The sequence below is a fragment of the Aphelocoma coerulescens genome, chromosome 2 (assembly GCF_041296385.1).
Source record: "Aphelocoma coerulescens isolate FSJ_1873_10779 chromosome 2, UR_Acoe_1.0, whole genome shotgun sequence".
Taxonomy (NCBI): Eukaryota; Metazoa; Chordata; class Aves; order Passeriformes; family Corvidae; genus Aphelocoma; species Aphelocoma coerulescens.
In genome coordinates, this window is record NC_091015.1 from 64983371 (window position 1) to 65003042 (window position 19672).

Genomic DNA, 19672 nt, shown 5'->3' on the forward strand with positions numbered 1-19672 from the left:
TCTGGGTTATGCATTATCTCCCCTGTTCTAATGATGCAGCAACCTGCTACTTTTTTTTTTTCAGTAGAGGGTAGATGTAGCTTTTTGGGGAAAAAGCATTCTGCTCCAAAACAGTGTCAAAACTCTGTTCTTGATATATTACAAAAGGTATTAAATAATGTGCTCTGTCATTTAATAGAGAGAAGTTTTTGATTCTGTAATATAAAATGTAGTAAACTTTCTTTAGCATCTGTGTATATCTGTAGTCTCCCCACAGAAACTTGCTAGAATTCTTGACATTTAGCTTCAAGCACAATATTTACTCTGCACCGTGCTTATCTCCATAAACATGGTGAGTGATCTGCATTTATCCAGGCTCCAGCTTCTGGTGACAGAGAAGGGTACAAGCAGCTGACACTGTGACCCTGAAATTGCTCTAGCCTTAGAGCAAACAAAGCCTTCTGCTGAACAGTTACAGAGTTTTGGAGAGGTTTTGGCAGTTTAGTAGAATTAGCTGTGACAGAGGGATGTTTCAGAGGATCCTGCCACCCTTCTTCCCTCTGCAGGCATGATTTCTGCTTCTTGAGGTTGAGGAAGGCGTGTGCAAAGCAAGTGCTTCAACAGTACATATTCTTACAGAATGTGCTAGACCATGAAAGCCATTGCCCCTTTATACTGTCCTAAAGACACTTTGACAACACCACTCCTGTGCTGCAGCGAAGTTATGCTTGTAATTGTAAAGAGCAAGGACTGCAGTGAAGTCAACCTGGCTTCATCAGCAATCCTAGAAATATCTTGCAGACATTCTCCAACATCGGTGTGTGCAGAGTACTTCCATGGAAAAGGCATGTCTTTGTTTTGATGAAAGGCAGAATGCTAAGAAAGTGATGTGTTAGATACTATTTCCCATCTACTGCATCAGCAGTCCATTCTGTACCCATCCTGGAAGCTGCTCTGCTAATAGATTGGCCCCTGATATGATGTCTGAAGTCCTTGATCAATTATTATTGCTCATTTGCTTGGTTCAATACAGAGGCCACTTTCTGCAAAGTGTGTGCTGGCTCAAACATTCTCTGCTTTTTCTCTGGGTATATTTGTATATATATGTGTGTGATAGATATATAATGATGTGCTATCTCTGCATCTAGAGCCTGGTGATTTTCTCTTATAGTCTATGTCAAATCACCAAGAACAGCTCTGTGGGGCCATGAAATAGATCTCCCTCAAAAATCAGTGTATCTCTCGTGTAATGAGCTGAGTATAGCACCCATTAGCGAGCAACAAGTTACGTCATTCTGCTAAAGCATTAACTTGTCCCTTCCGTCCAAGACAGTACCATGACCTGGCATTTGGGGGGCAGCAACCATATCATGGGGTCATTTACAGCCCAGCAGTTCATCCACAGGGCTGGAGAAAAGCCTTACACCAGGGGTCACCTGGGCTGCTCTGGGGGTGAGCTGCTCTTTGATGGCAGACACTTCTTTAGTGTCCTATTACCAATTTGTAAAGGTAGCTGGTTGCCCAGGTGGGGTTTTATTTGCATGCCTGACACTTTTTCTTGTGTGTGTATGACAGTATTCAAATATGAGTGTCCTGCACCCCAGGATAATGACAAGGAGTGGAGGTAATTTTTAAGAATAAGCTGTATAAGCATGGCAAAGTTACAGTTCTTGATGTAAAGAAAGTCACCAATTCACAAAGGAATTTGATTACCTCTATCCATTATACACACACAGTGAGTGATCGTGCTACTAACCATCTGTCATCTATTTCATTTGCATCATCAACACCTGCCCTGTTTATCTGCTACATTCTTTTCTTCTCTGAATTCTTACACTGCTTTAATAAAATACAGAAATGTTATTTTTAAAAACCAATTAATCTACAATCCTCCACAGAGATCGTATTACTTGTATTTCAATTTAGCTTTTAATGACCTGCTTTCTTGCAAAATGACTTAATTCTGGTGTCAAAGATTAGTTATTAGACATTACCCTGATGCACCAGTCATGTACTTCTGAGACAGCCAAAGCAGCTCTAGGTGTCCCTAGTCATTAATCAGAACTCAGAGACATTTTCCCTATAACTCATTACAGAATCTGATTTCATCTGCCACTTTAACTCTTTGCCTTACTGAGTATTTTAAATCTACTTTTCTTTGTTTGTTTCACAGTTTGGACCTTCAATGGGGAGAAAATAATTGGGAGCCTAATTGCTTTGGAAAAAACCTGTTGTTGCTTATAATTTCTGCTGGCCCTCTGCTGAGAAATTCATTTTATGTCTCAACTGTTATGTGAATGTGGCCTAAAGAGCAGGACTTCTTGTTCCCTCTATTGGTTTTGAGAGAAATTAACACAATTGTATTTTCCACACAATTATAACACAGGATGTACATTCCTTCTGATGACAATAGATGATGTTATAACAATAGAGCACAGAGGCCAAGCTGCTTCCATGGGAGTGACTTGAGAAGGCAGCTATCAGCAGCTGCCTCCTTCCTGGGCTTCACAAAAGGCATTATGAAGCAAGTGGACAAATCCAGCAAATTCTTACAGCATCAGCTGGGTTTGTGAGCATTCAGTAGAATGGCTGGTTTTGAAGTTCACACATTGACATTTCATACACAAAATATTATGTGCAATCTAGAGTAGGGCCAAATTCTTCATTCTCACCGTGTTCCAGGCAAGGGTTGGCTTTTCTTGCTCATAAACTAGTATGGCTTCTTCCTCCTTCATAAGTGGTGTAGCACTCTACTGAGAGTAACCCAATTTGTGAGGCATTTGCAGGCTGTGATTTGCAGACAGTAAGGATGGATATGATCTTTGGAAAACAGTATAAAGCACTATTCTGTGTCTTTGTTTATAGATTCTGTGACACATAAGAGAAATACTTGCCATTACATTAAATCCCAGATCTCTAGAACATTTCAGCAACTAGGGTATAAAAATTGCATATACAAATGAATAGATTGAATAGAAATTAATAGAAATTTAAGCTTCCAAATAATTTATGACAATTTAATCTTTTGAACAGTTACATGCAGAGTATTTTTAAAATGCATAACAAAATTAAAACTTCAGACTTATAAAAACTCATTCATGGAGATGGCACAACTGGCAGGATTTAATGTAGAAAAGGTTATTTCTTTTATTCACAGCCAAGTCTATATGCCACAGTACTACTTCCAATAAAATTTTATTTTTAGCATGTGTAAGTGGTGCAGTTGAGAGTGGGTGAAATTTTTTACTTTCCCAAAACACAGTCACTTCTGTCTGTCGAAAACTGAAAAGATACCTAGTTCTATAAAAGACAAATAATGTCTCATCTGACTTCTTGACAACTGCATACCATGCTGGAAGAATAAGAGATGCTCTTCATTTTCCTAAAGCACAGGAATTGGCTGTAGAGTGTAAGCTGATGAAACTTCAACAGCTGTATTCTAAGAAGTAGGGTTTTTTTCACAATAGGCTATCAAGGGACATGTGAATAGTATACCAGACTAACTCTTAAACAACAGGCATTTTATGAAATGATGAAACTCAGCTATGAGGGCCTAAGAATAACCTCCTCTGGATGGCAGGGGTGGGATATTGTTCTTCACATACTGTGAATGCTAAAATTGTACATAAAACATTTTGTTAGGTGAGTGTTCTATCTTTATAGCTTATAATATTTGCATATAAAATTAATCTGAAACACTAATACCTTAAATACTGTGAGGATCAACCCTTTGGACAATGTAGTATGTCTCTTTGTATGAACATCCTTAACAGTGCTGTTTCCAAATGATATAGACTAAATGTTTCAATTAGACTAATAAATAATTCACATTTATTAATAGTTTCTATACAGGGTGATGGAGCATGGTGATAGCGTAGGAAACATCCAACTAGAGCCTAAAATGTCTTCAGATGTAATCCTAAAATAATTCTGTTTTCAAATGGCAAAGTGTTGTGCCTTCAACTCAGGCGGCGCATCATCAGCATCCAGATCAGGAGTTATGCCAAACTAGATGCAATCTAATATGGAAATGAGATGTTGGCCTTGATATTGTGTCATTCTTCTGAATGGGATCACCTGCACCCACATCTCCTAAGAGGAAATTTCAAACAGAGTTAGCCCCTTAAACCTTCTAATTAAAATGAGAAATCCCCAGGCTTCCATGACTCAGCCTCGGAAAAAGATTATTAGGAATTTAATAGGGAAAATATCGCATCTCAGACCATCTGTGACCCAGTGCTCTATGAGAATTTAAAGAAAACTGGAGGGAGGAGGTGCACGCTCCAAAGCACACTCTAGAAGTATTTTGTTGGAGCTGCAATAAATCAACATAGTTAGAGTACAACCTTTTTCAGATTTAATTACTGTTACATAATTATTAGCAAAGCAGTCTCCTCTGAAACTGTAAAACTCATTATATCAAAAATCCCCAAGCTCCTGATGGAATTTATGAACTAGTTACTCTCTTCCTAGCTCTGGCAAAATGCAATAAGATGCATTTGATTTTGTCTCCCGCAATGGTTTTAGTGCAGGGAGCTATTCTATTCTATTCTATTCTATTCTATTCTATTCTATTCTATTCTATTCTATTCTATTCTATTCTATTCTATTCTAATAATTTTTTATTCCCTATTTGCCTTTTTTTATTATAAAACATGTCCATTTTCATTTGTACACTTTTCTGCTCCTGGCATAGAATCTAGACACTCAGTGACAGATACCCTTTCCCCTTTGTTGAAAGGGATTCACATCTCATTTCTTCCATCACTCCAGTAGCTACTGATTGAACTAAAATATGGATTCCCTCATGGAGATGCCAAAGGACAAAATATTTATTGTCTTTTCCCAGAGGTTTTGCTATGAATACACAGTTTCAAAACCTGTCAATGATGTGAACAAATTGCCACCAGGGAAGGCTATTTGGTGTCTATATCAAGCAAACCTGGGGCCAGCCCCTTCCCTGGCCATTGTTGCGTGGTTAGAGACTTTTGACTGCTGCCTCCCGGCTCCTCTGTAGGACAATGGAGAGATTGTAGAATGCCCTAATGAACAAGCTGACCCCTTAATCCATGACATTGCTTTATATACAGAAACAGTAAGAGGCATCTCACTTGGAGAGCTGAAAGAACAAGTGAAGAATGGTAATTGCCATGGCTCCTTTAGAGTCACATTATATCACAGCTGGTGGGACTGGACTGAGCAAGAAGCAAGATCTCAGTCCAACCAGATGAAAATACTACAGCAATCCTCCCTTTCCTATTTCTTCCCTCAGTCAGGAACTTGCAATTCTTAGCGGAACTTGCCCTAGCACAGCCCAGCCATCAGCCCTAGGAGGTACTCCTACAGCTAAGCAGGTCTTCAGTTTCTTGTGAGCTCATGAGGCATAAGTCTAGGAAAAGTATTACAGTATGTTAAGGGATAACTCACAGATAATCAGTGCTTTTGTGCCACAGCACAAAGCTGAAATTATATTTACCTGTTGAAGTTGTTATGATAATACTGCCAGATGGAACAAGACCAGCCTTCTTTTTCTTGAGCTGCATAAATTTGAGGCATCAGACAGTAACTGGTCTTCCTGCATTTACCCACTCCAAAACACAATCTTGTTGTTTTATTAGTTGACTTGGAAAATTGCAGCTCTTATCTCGGTAATTTTATATATGTCCAAAATTCAGCTTGATCCAATTTTTGTTACATGTAGACATAATTGTTGAGATAACACTTCCCCCAAGGTTTAAAGTAGTGCCCTACAAAAGTTGAGATACTGAGCTATACTGAGGGCCAGGTATATTGGGATATTCACTTTTGCTCTGCATTTAATTTAATTCAGTTATCTTCACAGATATTTCTCTTGGTAGATATTACAGGTTGCAAAATAACAAGAAATGAAACATAAATTAATTTTGCGTAACACTTTAATGTGATTTGTATCCTATATTTAATAAATTATACCATACTCCAAAAGGGAGATTAAGGAAGTAAGATAGAATGAATATGTGCCCTCTTTCCCATAAGAGGGCTCAAGGATCAGGATGTGCATTTCACATTGCACCAGGTGAAGTAAAGTTTGCTGCACTAAATTTCTGATAGTATATGAATAGACAGTTTAGAGAGGAAGAGAGAATGATAGAGAAAGCTTGAAACTGGATTTCTGAATGAACGAGGAGTCAGTATATATATATTTTTAAATTTTCTTTTCTTCCCTAGGAAAAAGCAGTTGCTTGAAGTGTTCTGGAGAAGCACATCTGAGGAGATCATATGGAGAAATTACAATAGTTAAGGAAAGAGGAATCTATTGTGTAATACTTAGTGGGCTGAAGAAGAAAACATGGTAGATTAAACAGAAGACAAAAGACAGGACATGAAGAAATCCTAGTACCATCCATGAAGTTTATTTGAATTGCAGAGAGATCCAGATCTCGCTGCTTATCTGAATAAATCTTCTTCTGAAGCATCTCACTGGAAAATTGTACTGAGCTTATTTTCTTGGGCACATCCTTACTTTGTGAAAGATGGGCTCAGGAGGTTTATTGGCATGGAGGCAGAGAGCATTATTTGGGCAGTTATGTGGGCCACTGGGTAGAGCATCAGATTGAGGTTTCAGACTCTTGAGCAAGTTACCATAGCTTAATGAGTTTGTGTGTAGCAGCTGAGCTGTTGCAAATGTAGGGTAGCACATGCTAATTTAAACTATTTTCACTGGGGCTCAGCTGATGCATGGCAACCATTAAGCCAAAGTAGCTCAGTCACATGTTTGAAATCTGATTTAAGGAATCGGGTTCAGCTTGCTTCAGGAGGTGGATTGTTAGGTTTTTGCTTTGTTTGTAACTTCTTGGGACAGCCATTTTGTCTTGGGTTTTCTCATGCATTTAAACTGTAGTAATGATGCCAGCTCACAAATGTAAAGTGTTCTGAGGGAAATAAAAAAAAGGAGGGAGCATTATAAGAATAGGATATTTGGATTTGTTATTGGGTAGAAGTGTAGAGGATGTTGAACTCTGGCAGAATTAAAGGCAAGTTTTTATGCTTATTCCCATGAATACTCGAGTAAATCCAATGCGTTTAAAGGAGTTTTGCTGGTAGGAATGAGGGCAGAATCTTGCCAAAGTGATCTAGCCTTCTATTGGTGAGCACACATAACCTCAATTGAGATTTACTACATTTCCTGGGAAGTGCTAAGGAAAGGGTAGAAAAATCAGGAAATGTGAATTTTATTTACCACTTGCCAACTCTGGGATTTTTGAAAGTATCAGGTGTCCCTCTCCTTTCAGGAGTGGTGAGTGAACAAATGTCCATTTTTATTTTTTTCCCAACATAGTATGCTTTTAATAATTGCGAATTTTGTTTTCTCCCTTGTTTGAAATGAAGGTCTCCCCCATGGAAGGATTTTATTTTGTATTTGTGTGCTGATCATAACACGTGGCACTCCAGACAGCTATTCTGCTCAGAGCTGAAAATCAAGCCGTTCCTTTAATACTACCAATAAACATTTGTGTTATTTTTTCCCACAAAGTGATACTCTAAGCATTTTGCCAGTTCTCCAAGTGACAGATGCTCTTAGAGGTAAAAGAAAAGTATCAGTATTTACTGGTTACTATAACTATTTCCAAACAATTTAAGAATCACTAAATCCTAAAATATTTATGTATGCATGTCAGTTACAGTACTCTGCTACTATGTATTAGACAGATTGACAAAATACATGTATCAGAGTTACAATTGCGATGATAACTACACGAGGGAATCACTCTGTAATGAAAATTCAAAATAAAACCATGGTATTGTGTACAGTGATTAAATATTTTTTGTGATTATTTATTCTAAAGTCATTGGGGTTGTTCATATATCAAAATGTTTGATCCAAAAAGTACCATCTTGTTGCAAAAATGATAACTGTATTCTTAAAATAGCTCTTATGGAAATTGCAAAGGACAATGCTTCTCACATTCTCACAGTCTGTTTCTTGTCTTGCTCCTCCTGCCACAAAGGACGTGAAGACAATAAACTCACGAACTTCAACAAAAGTAATCTGATATCACTCCTGTGAGTCTTTACAGTGGATGATAACATGGAACAGCAGAGCAAGATTTGAAGCCCTGGGTTTGGGGGTCCTCCCTTTTAAGTATACACAGCCTTTGCCTAGTTATTCATCAGACTAAAGATTTTTGAAAGAGCTATGCTAGCCCCCTCAGCTACGGCTTCTGGGCTGGCAGAAGCAGCTGTCTCTTACCATTATGCCTGGAGGAAGCGGTGGCATTTGCCAGCAACTCCCTTTGTGTCAAACTCATTTTCTGCATTTTCTTATTTCATTTGCATAGTCAACTGGTCCTTACGCCTCAAGAAAATTAGGAGAACATCTGAGGAGTAAGTTGTTAGAAATGGAGGTACATGAACAGACCTCATTATATTCCCGACAGATCTGCCAGCTCACGAGAACATAACACACCAGAGAGAGACACTCTGTACCAACAGTTGACAGTACTAAAATAAAGAAGGCAGCTCCCCCGCTCCCTCCCATTTCAGGAAATCATTGTGTAAATGCAGTGAAATATATCTGTGAGCCCTCTCTTCACTGTTATGCCCTTCTGGTGGACAGGCCTTACTGATGTCAGGAGTGCTGGAGTAAGAATTAAGGTATAATGGGCTGCCTGCTTCTGTTTTCTTCCCTCTGTCTCACTTCTTTCACAGTAATTTAGTCTGGGGTTGTCCCAAAAGTGTAGGTTAGAAATTAGTCAAAATAACCTGAAATCCTAGAATAGCCTAGATCAGAGACTTGTTTCATTGAACCCTTTCACAATCCGGGCTTCAGCATTGTTAGTGCTTTTTTCTCTGATGTTTTTCCTTGTCTGTGGCTAGACTGGCTGCAATGGTATTCTGATGCCTTTGCTGTGTAGGAGAGGTCTGGCAAGGATACTTTCCAGGAGAGGGGCTGTGCTGACAACAACCATGCTGAACCACCAACAGCTAATGGTGCCTCAAACGTGTCTCTGATAAACAGTCATCAAGAACCTCTTTCTCATTCTTCTTGAGTAGCTCCATGGACATTTGATAAGCCTGACCTCCTAATTCTGGTTGTGTTCATGCCTCTGATAGGTATTTCCAGGCTGTTACTTGATGTACTATGGTCTCAGGATGTGAAAGCCTTTTCTTCTGTCCTGTCCCCATGCCTTTTTATTCTCAGTTTTAATATAACCAGGGTTGTGCTGGATGTGGTTTCACAGCTATAAGTGAAATCCAGGCACAGATGAACAGTGCCAAACAAAAACTAATGCTGACTTATGAAACAAGCATCAGTTGCAAGTACTGTTAATGAAAAAATGGTAATTCTGTGCCTATGGTTTTGGTCTTATTTACTGCTGTGTTGATCACTGTGCCACAACTGGTGGCAGTTTAAAGAAAAAGAGAAAGCATGCTGGGAATCTGATAATTTTATTAACAAAGCTGATCAGAAAACTTCCAACAAAGCAAAAATTCTTTGAAATATCTTGCTTTGGTTATATTTGGTTATGGAGATATACTTTGTTGAATGGGTTTTTTCAAGAAGGAGAAAGAGGGAAGGAATAAATAATATTGCAACCTGTGCAAGCTTGCAATCCGGTGAATAGAACTGTGGCATGGGATGCTGGTGTTCATGGCCTGTTCTTATTTGGAAAGGACCTGGGTTATTGCTCTTCCTCTTAGGTAATCCACCAATCAGACTTGAATCTAGGTGCATATATCCACTGTAATCACTCTTCAGCAAGCTTTCTTAAGTAACAATGAGCTAGGTGTTGCTGGAATTTGGTGTGGTTGAAGAGGGTAAAAGAGATGACTTTGAAAATAGGCACTGTTGCTCATTCAGACATGACAATGTTCTGCAACAAGATTACTGAAAATGAAATGTATGTGCAGCACATTGCCTTTATCTAGTTGATGTGTTCAAGCTAATCACAGTGCACTCACAACTCTGGGTACATTATGCAAAAACTCAGCAGCTAACAGGTGATCTATTATCCTTGTCAAAATTTAGGTTCTTCAGGTGTTTATAAGTTTTGTAGATTTTTTTTTTGAACTTTGTAAAGTAGATGTTGTAACATCTTATTATATTTTGGTCCTGTTGGCTCTAAAAGAGATATCGGATGCTCAGTGCTTTTAAAAAAATGTGCCTTCATGGTTAGGAGGATGAACTGGTAATAGCAGTTTAACTACAGATGCCTTTTTATTTTAAGCACTGAGTTATCTGTAGTTCTGTGAATGCATGTATGTGTTCCTCAGTCTCAGGCAGGATATAATAATCCCAAGTGGTGTTACTGGTCTGGGACCTTTTTGGACTGTTGTGCCTGTGTAGGAACCATCTTGAACAGCTTTTCTCCAAGTAAGCACAAGCTGATTTTGTATGCATACAGACCATTCTGCAAATGAGCCTCTGTAGTGACCAGGAAACCTAAAATTGAAGCCATATGGAAACTTACTGTGCATATTAAATTGCATGCAGCAGTGTTAACAACATTTTGATTTGTGGCTGCAAGTAATAAATGAATTACATTAATTTTGTAGCTGCAAGCTAATTCATCCAGAATTACTTTTTAATAACCAGCATCATGTTCACTGGTAAGATTTAAATACATTTAGGAAAAAGTCTGAAGACTTTTTCTTTAAAAAATAAATGCTAGATTATAATTTGAGACTGAGTTTATTTTGTTATTCTCTAGATATTTAAAAGTAAATTGTCACAGAGCAATGGAGTGAACTGAAGACCAGATTACCTCTATGTGATGCAGGAACTGGGGTAAATCACAGATGAAATGGAAAAACCAAGAAAGGACTTCGTTTTGTCTACTATTACCTTCACATATACTGGCCTGCAGAAGAGAAGGGGCAGGTATAACACTGATCTAGGATATCTGAGCAGAGATATCCCTCCTTGTGTGCAGTCCTTCCTTGCCAATAACTTATCCTTTTTGGAGGAGAAGTTTCTTCCCAGACAACTTGTTGGCACCTTTAAGAAAGCAGAGGATGTGAATGTATGCTTGTAGTCTGTGACTGCTAGAAATGTATGTGGTCCCATATAAAATACCTTCTCTTATGCCTTGGTTCATTAATAACATATTTAATATATTAAAACGAATTCTGTAGTGTTATTTTTGCCTGGAAGAATGCTAAATTTGAAGGGAGAACACATCCCAGCACATGGATAGCAAAAAGAATTAAGGGAATATGACCACACTATCAGTGAGATACTGCACTCAAGCAGTATGTACCATTAGTCCCTCATGGAGGCCACTAGGCGTATATTAAATGAACCACTGAAGAGCTTTTCCATAAGGCTGTGCCTGTGGTAGAGACCATTACTCATGGCACAGTCACCATTTTACAGAACGTGCTGACATCTGTGCGAGTACCTGAGGGTACAGGGAACCCGTGATTAAGTAAGATGTGGATGTACGATACAGCATCATAATCTCCTCTAGGGCATCTTTTGCAAGCTCAGCTGTTTGAAGTGCCTGTTAATCCAGCATGAAGGCCGACGTAACTGTTATGGGGTGGATGACCTGCTGTGTGAAGCAACCAACCCATTCGAAATGGGGATAGACAGAGTTGTATTTGGGACATGCTTATTGTCCAGACAACGCAGACTGGCACTCCAGCTCACATATAATGTGCCTGTCTCTGAGGAGGTAATTAGTTGAATTTGTTGTGACCACAAAGTTGCTTTTTCCTTGCAGAAGTCAAGTACCTCACCTGTGTTTCTGCTGGGTGCTGCAGTGCACCTTGCACTGAATTACTCTATCTACTAGGAAAGCTGTTGGCATACTTGTGGTGGTGTCTATTCACATCCTACATCACTTGTTATGTTAGGGCTGTGTTTCTGTGGTTGCAATATTTGTCATTCTGATTTCTGGGCTTAGTTATTTTAGGATTCTCCTACAGTGAGAGAGTGAGATGAGGCACAGGGACAAGTTTATCCTTTTAGCTAAACTTCTATTATTCAATTGAATAAGGGAAAAACTGAGAGTGTAGTAAGAATATGAATATATGAAATTTAGGGGTTGTGGGAACATGGTGATTATTGCTAATTTGAATCCATGGGCTGAAAAATTGTGTATCCAAACACCTGAGAACTTGTGGCTGTACCTATTGAGTGGCTATTCACTCACTGTCTTACCAAATTCATAAATTTTCTGGTATTTTGGCATCAAAATAATTATAACTACATGCATTCAAATGATTTTGCCCACTTTTTGATGGAAACCTGCAAAATCTGTCCCAATGGGTGTAGGTGTGCCTCTGTATGTAAACTGATGGGTGTGAACTACAATGGTTATTATATCTATTGTGGGGAAAATATTAACTTTTCTAAAGTAATGCCTGTTACCAAGACAAAGATGTTAAGCGCAAGAACAGCTCTCCTTGTAAATCCAGAAGGAAAGGGTTTTTCATCGTGGCTGATACGAACTCTCCTTTAGAATTTGGGAATGCAACCTCAATTGCTTAATTATTGAAATTAATGGTGTTCTCAATGTCTTGACAATGCTTTTCTTTCCTACAGGCGCTTCTCTCGACTAGCATTCATATGGGTCTCTCCCTGGATTCTGAGGAAGATCCTGTCAGAGTCTCTTTGTTTGCAAGCTGTCTGCCCAACAGAAATGTCATTTCAGTTGCATCTAAGCATTATGCATCTGCTCATGTGTCTGTAAATAAATAACATCATGGATAAGGCTATGCTTATCTTCCCATGTGATTTAGACTCCAATCTGGTATCTGCTGAATTCCAACAGAACAAGAGTGGACCCAAGTCCCAGTATTCCTGCTTTCAGGAGTACAAAATTTGTCATGTAAGCTGTGGTTTAGACTGTATTCTCTATCTGTACAAGGACCTCCAATACAACTAATTATTAGAATTTGCATTTGCAAACAGAATTTCCAAGCACTTCAGAATTAATAACATTTTACATGTGGGCATACTTATAGATCAGGAAATGTCATCAGTTTCAAAAATACTATTTCATGTACTAATCAATTCCAATTAAAAAAAAAAAATACTAAAAGGGAGGAAACCCTCAGACCTGCTTAGCAATGTTCTACAGCAATGCAAAAAACCCTGAGTATCAGAAAGTACAATGTTCACAAGACTGGGGTGTGGATGAGAATATACTGAATATCCTATGAAAATGAACAATCATAAGCATCACTTTTTTCCAGCAAATTTTTTTTTAACCTCCTGAAGTAGTGCAGATTTTCAGCTACAATGAGATATTTCTACATACATGGTGTAGAATTAAATCATGCAAGAATAGAATTAAATAATGCAAGTAATGCAGTTACAGGGATAAATGTGTAAGTCTAAGGAGCAAGTGACAAGGAAACAGTCAAAAGAAAACGGTGTTTTGGGAAAGTAGGGGGAGGAAATCTCTTTACCGCTCTGTAACAACCTTTGCGGCTGTTGCCAAGTCAAACCCAATTGTGAGTCATAGGGACTCCACATTGTAGGCATTACAAAAAAAAGAAAAGAGAAAATAAATGAAACTTTTCCCCCCAGAGCTCTTTTGCTTGCAAATTTGTCTTTCCCTTTTCCTAGCTCATTCTTGCACATCCTCTGAGATGAGGGAGAAAGCTCTGCAGGAAAATATGCCATCCTTTTGGCATAGCATAGAAGAATTTTGTGAGGTGACTTGCTCTGGTCTAATTGTGTGGTGGAGAAGGCTTGGGAGTGTGATTCTGCATGGCAGCCCTGTGTACGGTAGTTAGATTTGTATCAGTGAGATACGACAGGTCTGCCCTTGAGATTCTGCATTGGCACAGTGCCAGCTGTTCACCACACTGATCTGTGTCTCTCCAGAGCAAAATCAAAACCTGCTGCCATGGTTCAGCTCTGGGTCAGACCCACAGCCAGATTACTGAGGGTTGGTTTTTTTGTCTGTTTCTTTTTAATTCGAAAATTGCCAAAATTTTGTTAGGGAAGCTGCTTTCCCGACAATTCAGCCTAAAGCAGCACTGTATCTGCTACTTATACATTAAAGGCTGCAGGATTTTGGTACCAGGATTAAACCTGCTTTGACCTTGTGACTGTAAAATATAACCACAGTTAAGCTAGATTCACAATCTGATAAACAAAAACATGCAAAGACTTTTTAGTTTTGCTTTTGCAAGGAAAAATTCTACCGTGTCTTACACCGGGATTTCATTCATCTTTACTGATGGCATTTCACTTAATTGCTGCCATTTGAGAGCCCTATAGGCAAGGCAGAGAAAGAAGAATAAAGGAGGGGTAAAGCTGGGAGAGGGAATTGATAGTATAGAAAAAAATTCCCATCATATTTGTGCTTGTGCAATCTCCACACATTTTAAAAATCTTTGTAGAAATAGCTATGAAATGAAAATATGCAGACAGTCCCAAAGGGAGCATAGTCAGGATGTGTCCAAAAACAAGTGTATCCCTACTGTAATTCAGAGAAGGTTTGAGATCTCCACTGAGGTCTAACAAAACAGTGGCTGCCCCTCCGTCTTGCTTTGTGGTCTCACTGGGATTTGTAGGACTGGGGCTTGGGCAACTGGTTTTAAATTGTACTCTGGATGAGGTTTTTCTTGGCATGGCTTCCAGAGGTACAGCCTAGTACTGCTCAGTGTATCCTACTCAGTGATTACTTATGAGTCCAGTGTTGCAGAGGAAAGGGGGCTAACATTACAGTACAGTTATACCTCCTGGCCCTTTTTCACTTCAGGCACATCTCTGTCTCCAACAAGACTGGAACATTATGTTTAGTTTATTTTCCAGCACTTTTATTAGTAAAAAAAAAAAAAAAAAATTTTCCTTGCCCTCTTCTGACACATTTTGACAACCTTTTTATGCTCTCATGTTAAAAAATGTGTATTAGGTCAGATGGATGATTACCCTGAACCAGTAAAGCCATTCTCAAATAATTAGTGTGTTTCCAATACCATAAAAACACACATTTCTTTTTTTAAAAATCACACAAAAATGTTACTCTGGGAAATATTAAATGGCAAAGAGTTCCACTGTGTAACAAAGCCATATGAAATAGCTCTTCTTCTGCTAGCTTTGGGGTTCCCATCTCTAAAACTGACAGAAGGATTCGATATTTTTGTGCTAAAGGACACGGAACAATAGAAATTTCTCACCTAATTTTTCTGAAGCAGTTGGTCTTTTACATAATTCTATTCTCAATAAATTGGAGGCAGTTAAGAGGAGAATGAGACATACAGAAATGAGCAGTATCATTTTGCTGTATGGAAGGGGTTGAAAGGAGACAAACCTCAAAAACTGGAGATAATGAGTAAGAAACCCATTGGCTTTTATTCCTGAGATTTTAAAGGACCAGGTCTTTATTAGAACTCAGATTTGTTCCCTAAAATAGGGCATCTTCAAAGGCTTTTATAAATCATGTCAGAGTTTGGAGCACCTTTTTATTCTGTGACTGGCCAGCAAAGGAGCAGAGAAATGTTTGTTGTGTGCATGAAAGAAGGTATGCAAGGGAGTCTGTTCTCAAGGGAATTTCCTACCTTCAGATGTCTAAATAATCCATACCCTCCCAGAAAGAGAATGTGGGAGTTTTTTTGTGCCATCTCAATATTTTTGTATTACTTGTTCCATTATTTATTGTGGAGTGACTTTCCAACTTGCAATGCCCTGAGCAAGCGTGGTTCTCGCCTTGAGCTACCAGAGGGGGAATCTGGCTGCAAACTGCCTCCCCATCTGTCGTGGAGTGAGCAAGAAAGATCTGAACTGGCAGGAATTATTTTTCCCCTTTCTCTTTGTCTCTGCTGCCAGAAGGGGAAACAGGAACTGGCCCATGAGTTATTGAGTTAATACAGGGCCACAGAATCGGAGACCCCCAGGTCGCAGAGCCTGAAGACTGAACACCCCTTGGGTTCCTGCTGGATGTATTGTGGTAGACATTTCCTTCTCATGGTGCAGGACTTTACGGCTACCTCCTCACACCATTCTCACCTTATGCAAAGACCCTCCCACAGTGCAGCAAGGTGAACGTTCAGCCTCCGAGAAGAGGCTTCTCTTAGTAAAATTGGTTAGATAAGTTTGCTGCCCCTGCTCCGTGAGGGGGTGTTTGCCCCCCCTGAAAATGATCCCCTATTTCTGGGCCCTCTTGCCTACAGCTCCTTTTTATATATTATTATTTCTCAGTGTGCATGAATCTGTGCCCAAGACTGCGTGCTTTTGCCTCATTGACTGGTTTCTTCCCCCTTCTCTCTCCCATCACCTTTCCATGCCTTGCTGAATATCAGCTAATTCTGAGTAACAGCAAACACAATCTATTTTAGAGTCTTCTTTTTTCTCAAATCCCTCCTATATTCAGTGCAGAACACCTGGGGATGCTTTTGAGATGACAGTCATCTTCATCACCTTTCATCCAAGGCGGAAAACGGCTGACTGTACCTTTTATGGTTCTTGACCCTGAGGAAACGGGATGATCCTGAGCCAAACCCCAGAAATTTGGCCCAAGACTCTGCTCCAAAAGACTTAATTTTGGTCTCATATTTGTGCCTAGAGAGGATATTGGTTGAACAAAATCCCATGGCTGTTCCTCTACCTCTGCAAACTTGAAAGCATTTAGACCCTGATACAAACTTGGGAACATGTTCCCCTTCTCTGTTGGGGGAGGCCTGGTCTTACTTAGAAGAGATGAATGTCAGGCTGTGGTTGTCCTGAGGGAGCTACAATGTTTGACAGGGCAGACTGTTTACAACAAGCCTTGCTTGTGACATTAGTCAAATTATCAGAAGAAATTGGCCCATCCCGTCTTTGTCCAGCTGTGTACTCAAGTGAGGTTCTGAGACTGATGTGTCATTAACAAACTGTGACCCAGACTGTGATTCAGCCAGGGGCTTCCAACTTGCATGTAGAATTTGCACGTTTTATACAGCTTTTAAAAAAGTATTCCCTCCTCATTCAGAGCAGAGTACTTTTGCTTGTCAGATAGCTGCTATTTATCCATCATAATAAAGAGGTTTTGCTCATTCAGAGGTTTAAAGACTGTTGGCTTTTAGATCAACGGTTCATTCATTTTATCACTCATGAGCTTATAGATAAATAGCTCTAGGTGGTTAGAAAACAACTGAGGCTCAGCTAAGCTCAAGTCTTTTAAGGTGCTCAAGGACTGTGCAGATCTCTGACTGTGCAGCTGCTGAACTAGTGTGGGTTGCAGACGCATCTGTAGTTTACTGGTGCTGGTTTTCAGTCAACACTAAGTTTAGCAATGTCCAGGAAATCCTTTTCTCTGAAGTTCCTATTGTTCTCATGTTCCTACCACTCCCCCATGAGCCAGAGCTGTAAGAGCAGCTAGTGTCCTGTGTGTCAGCTCAGGACGCTTTCCTGTATGAAATTTGGCATTTCATAAAGTTACCTTCTCCCCATAACCTGTGTTTCATTTAGCACACAGCTATTTATGTGGTATTTTGAATCTACTGCATTGCTGATACACCCTTCTGAAAATAGCATGAGGTTCACCCTGGTAATTCTCGACTTCCAACCCCAGACTTGAGCATTATGGGTTTCCTGGGAAGAAAGGTGTGTAGGCAAGACCAAAGGCAGCTGTATACCGTGAAATAATAAGTATCCGACAAAATACAGTATCACATCTAATAGATGTATTTTAAAAGTGAAGACATCTATCTTTAATTGCATTTTAAGTACGTAGTGAGAAACCACAGTCATACATTTTTTTAACAAACCTTTACATCTGAAGTCATAATAATACAAATAAAAAGTGCTGATTATATATGGTCAAAATAACTCAGGCAAATTTTTGACAACATCTTCTAAATATGATCATGTGGCCCCTGTCAGCAACACTCTAAAGTCAGGCTGAATGATGTCAATGACAATCACTGTTTTTCCTTAGCTTACCAAAAACCAACAAACCAAAAACATTTTTTTTTGTTCATTTGCCTTTTTTAATTTGCATAGCTTTCAATATTGCTGCCCCCTCACCTCTGCATATTGCAAGCCCATCTCTATTCTGTATAATTACTTTAAAGTTCTTAAAATTTTTAATCCAGTTCTTCTTGAATACATAATATATATTTTCTACCAATTATAAATACATAATTTTTATTAATCTGATTTCAATAACATGCATTTGTATAATTATTATACAATCAAAATAGACATTGACTTTACACAGTGTGTATGCTTTTATTTCAGTAATACTGTTCAGACACACTGCTCAACAAATCAAACAAATAGAGAAATAAAAAGTTAAAAAGGAGGGAGAAAACCTCTGGGAGCAAACATTCTCACAGTGATTACAGACAAAAAAAAATACTTATCAGAAAAAGGGTTTATTAATACACAGAAAATCCTCACAATAGTTGAAACACAGTTTAGGAACTAGTAAATATTTTAAATAAAATTGTGCCAATTATGCAGTGCCCAAGCATCTGCTTGCTCTTAATTAGATGGGGAGGTGAATGACCACTGTTTATTTTCATTTTCTCATTAATTATGAAAAACTGCATTCAATTCATCTTGCATGGTGAGAGACTGGCTGCGCAGATGTAAGTCATAAGGGAAGTGGCTCTCTGTAGGCAACCTGAACATCGAGCTCTGCCCAAGGGGACCCCTGGGTGGCACTGCACAGTAATGCATGCCATAATTGTAATTTTTGCCATAGTCCAAGCTTTCCTCTTGCTTCAGGGAAAATATCCCATTATAGTTAATTGGGGGAGGACTTAAGGGACCTTCAAACTGTGGGCTGGCGCACTCAGGGGAAGTGCTTTCATAGAAGGACTCGTAAGCGCTGCAGTAATTGTATGGTTTCATGGACTTAGAGTTGTCAAGCGTCCCATGCCCTGGGGGGGTGCCAAGCTCCGGGCTGTGGTAGGGAGGGTAGAAGGTGGAGTAGGGTGTGCGGGTATGATGGGCGCCTTCACCTGCCTGGCCCATTAGGAAACTTCTGGCATTCAGCTGCAGGCATCCCGCCACCAAGTTTGTAGTTGGCTGAGACAGACCCTTGCACAAGTTTTGGACAAAGGTGAGCAGGTCGGGTCTCTTGCCAATTCGCAGTATTTCAGAAAGAGCCCAAATATAGTTCTTGGCTAGTCTTAAAGTTTCTATTTTGGACAGTTTTTGTGTTTTAGAATAACAAGGGACCACTTTCCTTAAATTGTCCAGAGCGTCGTTAAGGCCGTGCATACGGTTCCTCTCTCTAGCATTGGCTTCTTGACGTCTGAATTTAATCCTTTCCATCCTTATCTTGCTCGTCTTTTTTTTCCTAAGACCCCTTCGCCTCGGCAAGCCATTCTCATCCTCCTCTTCTCTCTCTTCCTCCTCCTCTTCTTTTTCTGTGTCTTCTCCAGGAGATCTTTTAATATTCTTTCCTCGGAGGATGATCTGCTTTGAAAAGCTTTCTGGGTTCTTCATTTGCTTTTGGTCATCACTTTCTCTGGGAAACTTTCTACACATCTGGGATTCTGGCATTACAACAGACTCATCAAATGGTAGTGTTAACATGGTTCTATAATCTTAAGTTACCTGAAAGAATGCCAGCACAATGTTTAAATATTTCCATTTCCAAAGTTTCCCGACTCACACAGACAGCCTCATGCACCTTACTTGTGTCTGTGCGTAAGCTCTCTGTATATGAGTGTATGTGTGTGTGTGTGTGTGTACAAATGATCAATCTATATTTTTTGAATAAAATGGCAGTTGCAAATGCCCACTTTTTAAAAGACAATG

The 19672-nt window shown here is 39.3% G+C and overlaps 1 protein-coding gene across 1 annotated transcript; it reads right to left on the reverse strand.

The window, feature by feature from the left end:
* Window positions 1-18433: 18433 nt before the first annotated feature.
* NEUROD6 (neuronal differentiation 6) lies at window positions 18434-19447 on the reverse strand. Its single transcript, XM_069005863.1, has one exon. It carries the CDS (start codon window positions 19445-19447, stop codon window positions 18434-18436), a length of 1014 nt encoding a protein of 337 aa, XP_068861964.1.
* Window positions 19448-19672: the final 225 nt, after the last annotated feature.

Bases quoted from the DNA above. Each gene is read 5' to 3' on its own strand.
- NEUROD6 (XM_069005863.1), bottom strand. From the start codon at position 19,447: ATGTTAACACTACCATTTGATGAGTCTGTTGTAATGCCAGAATCCCAG.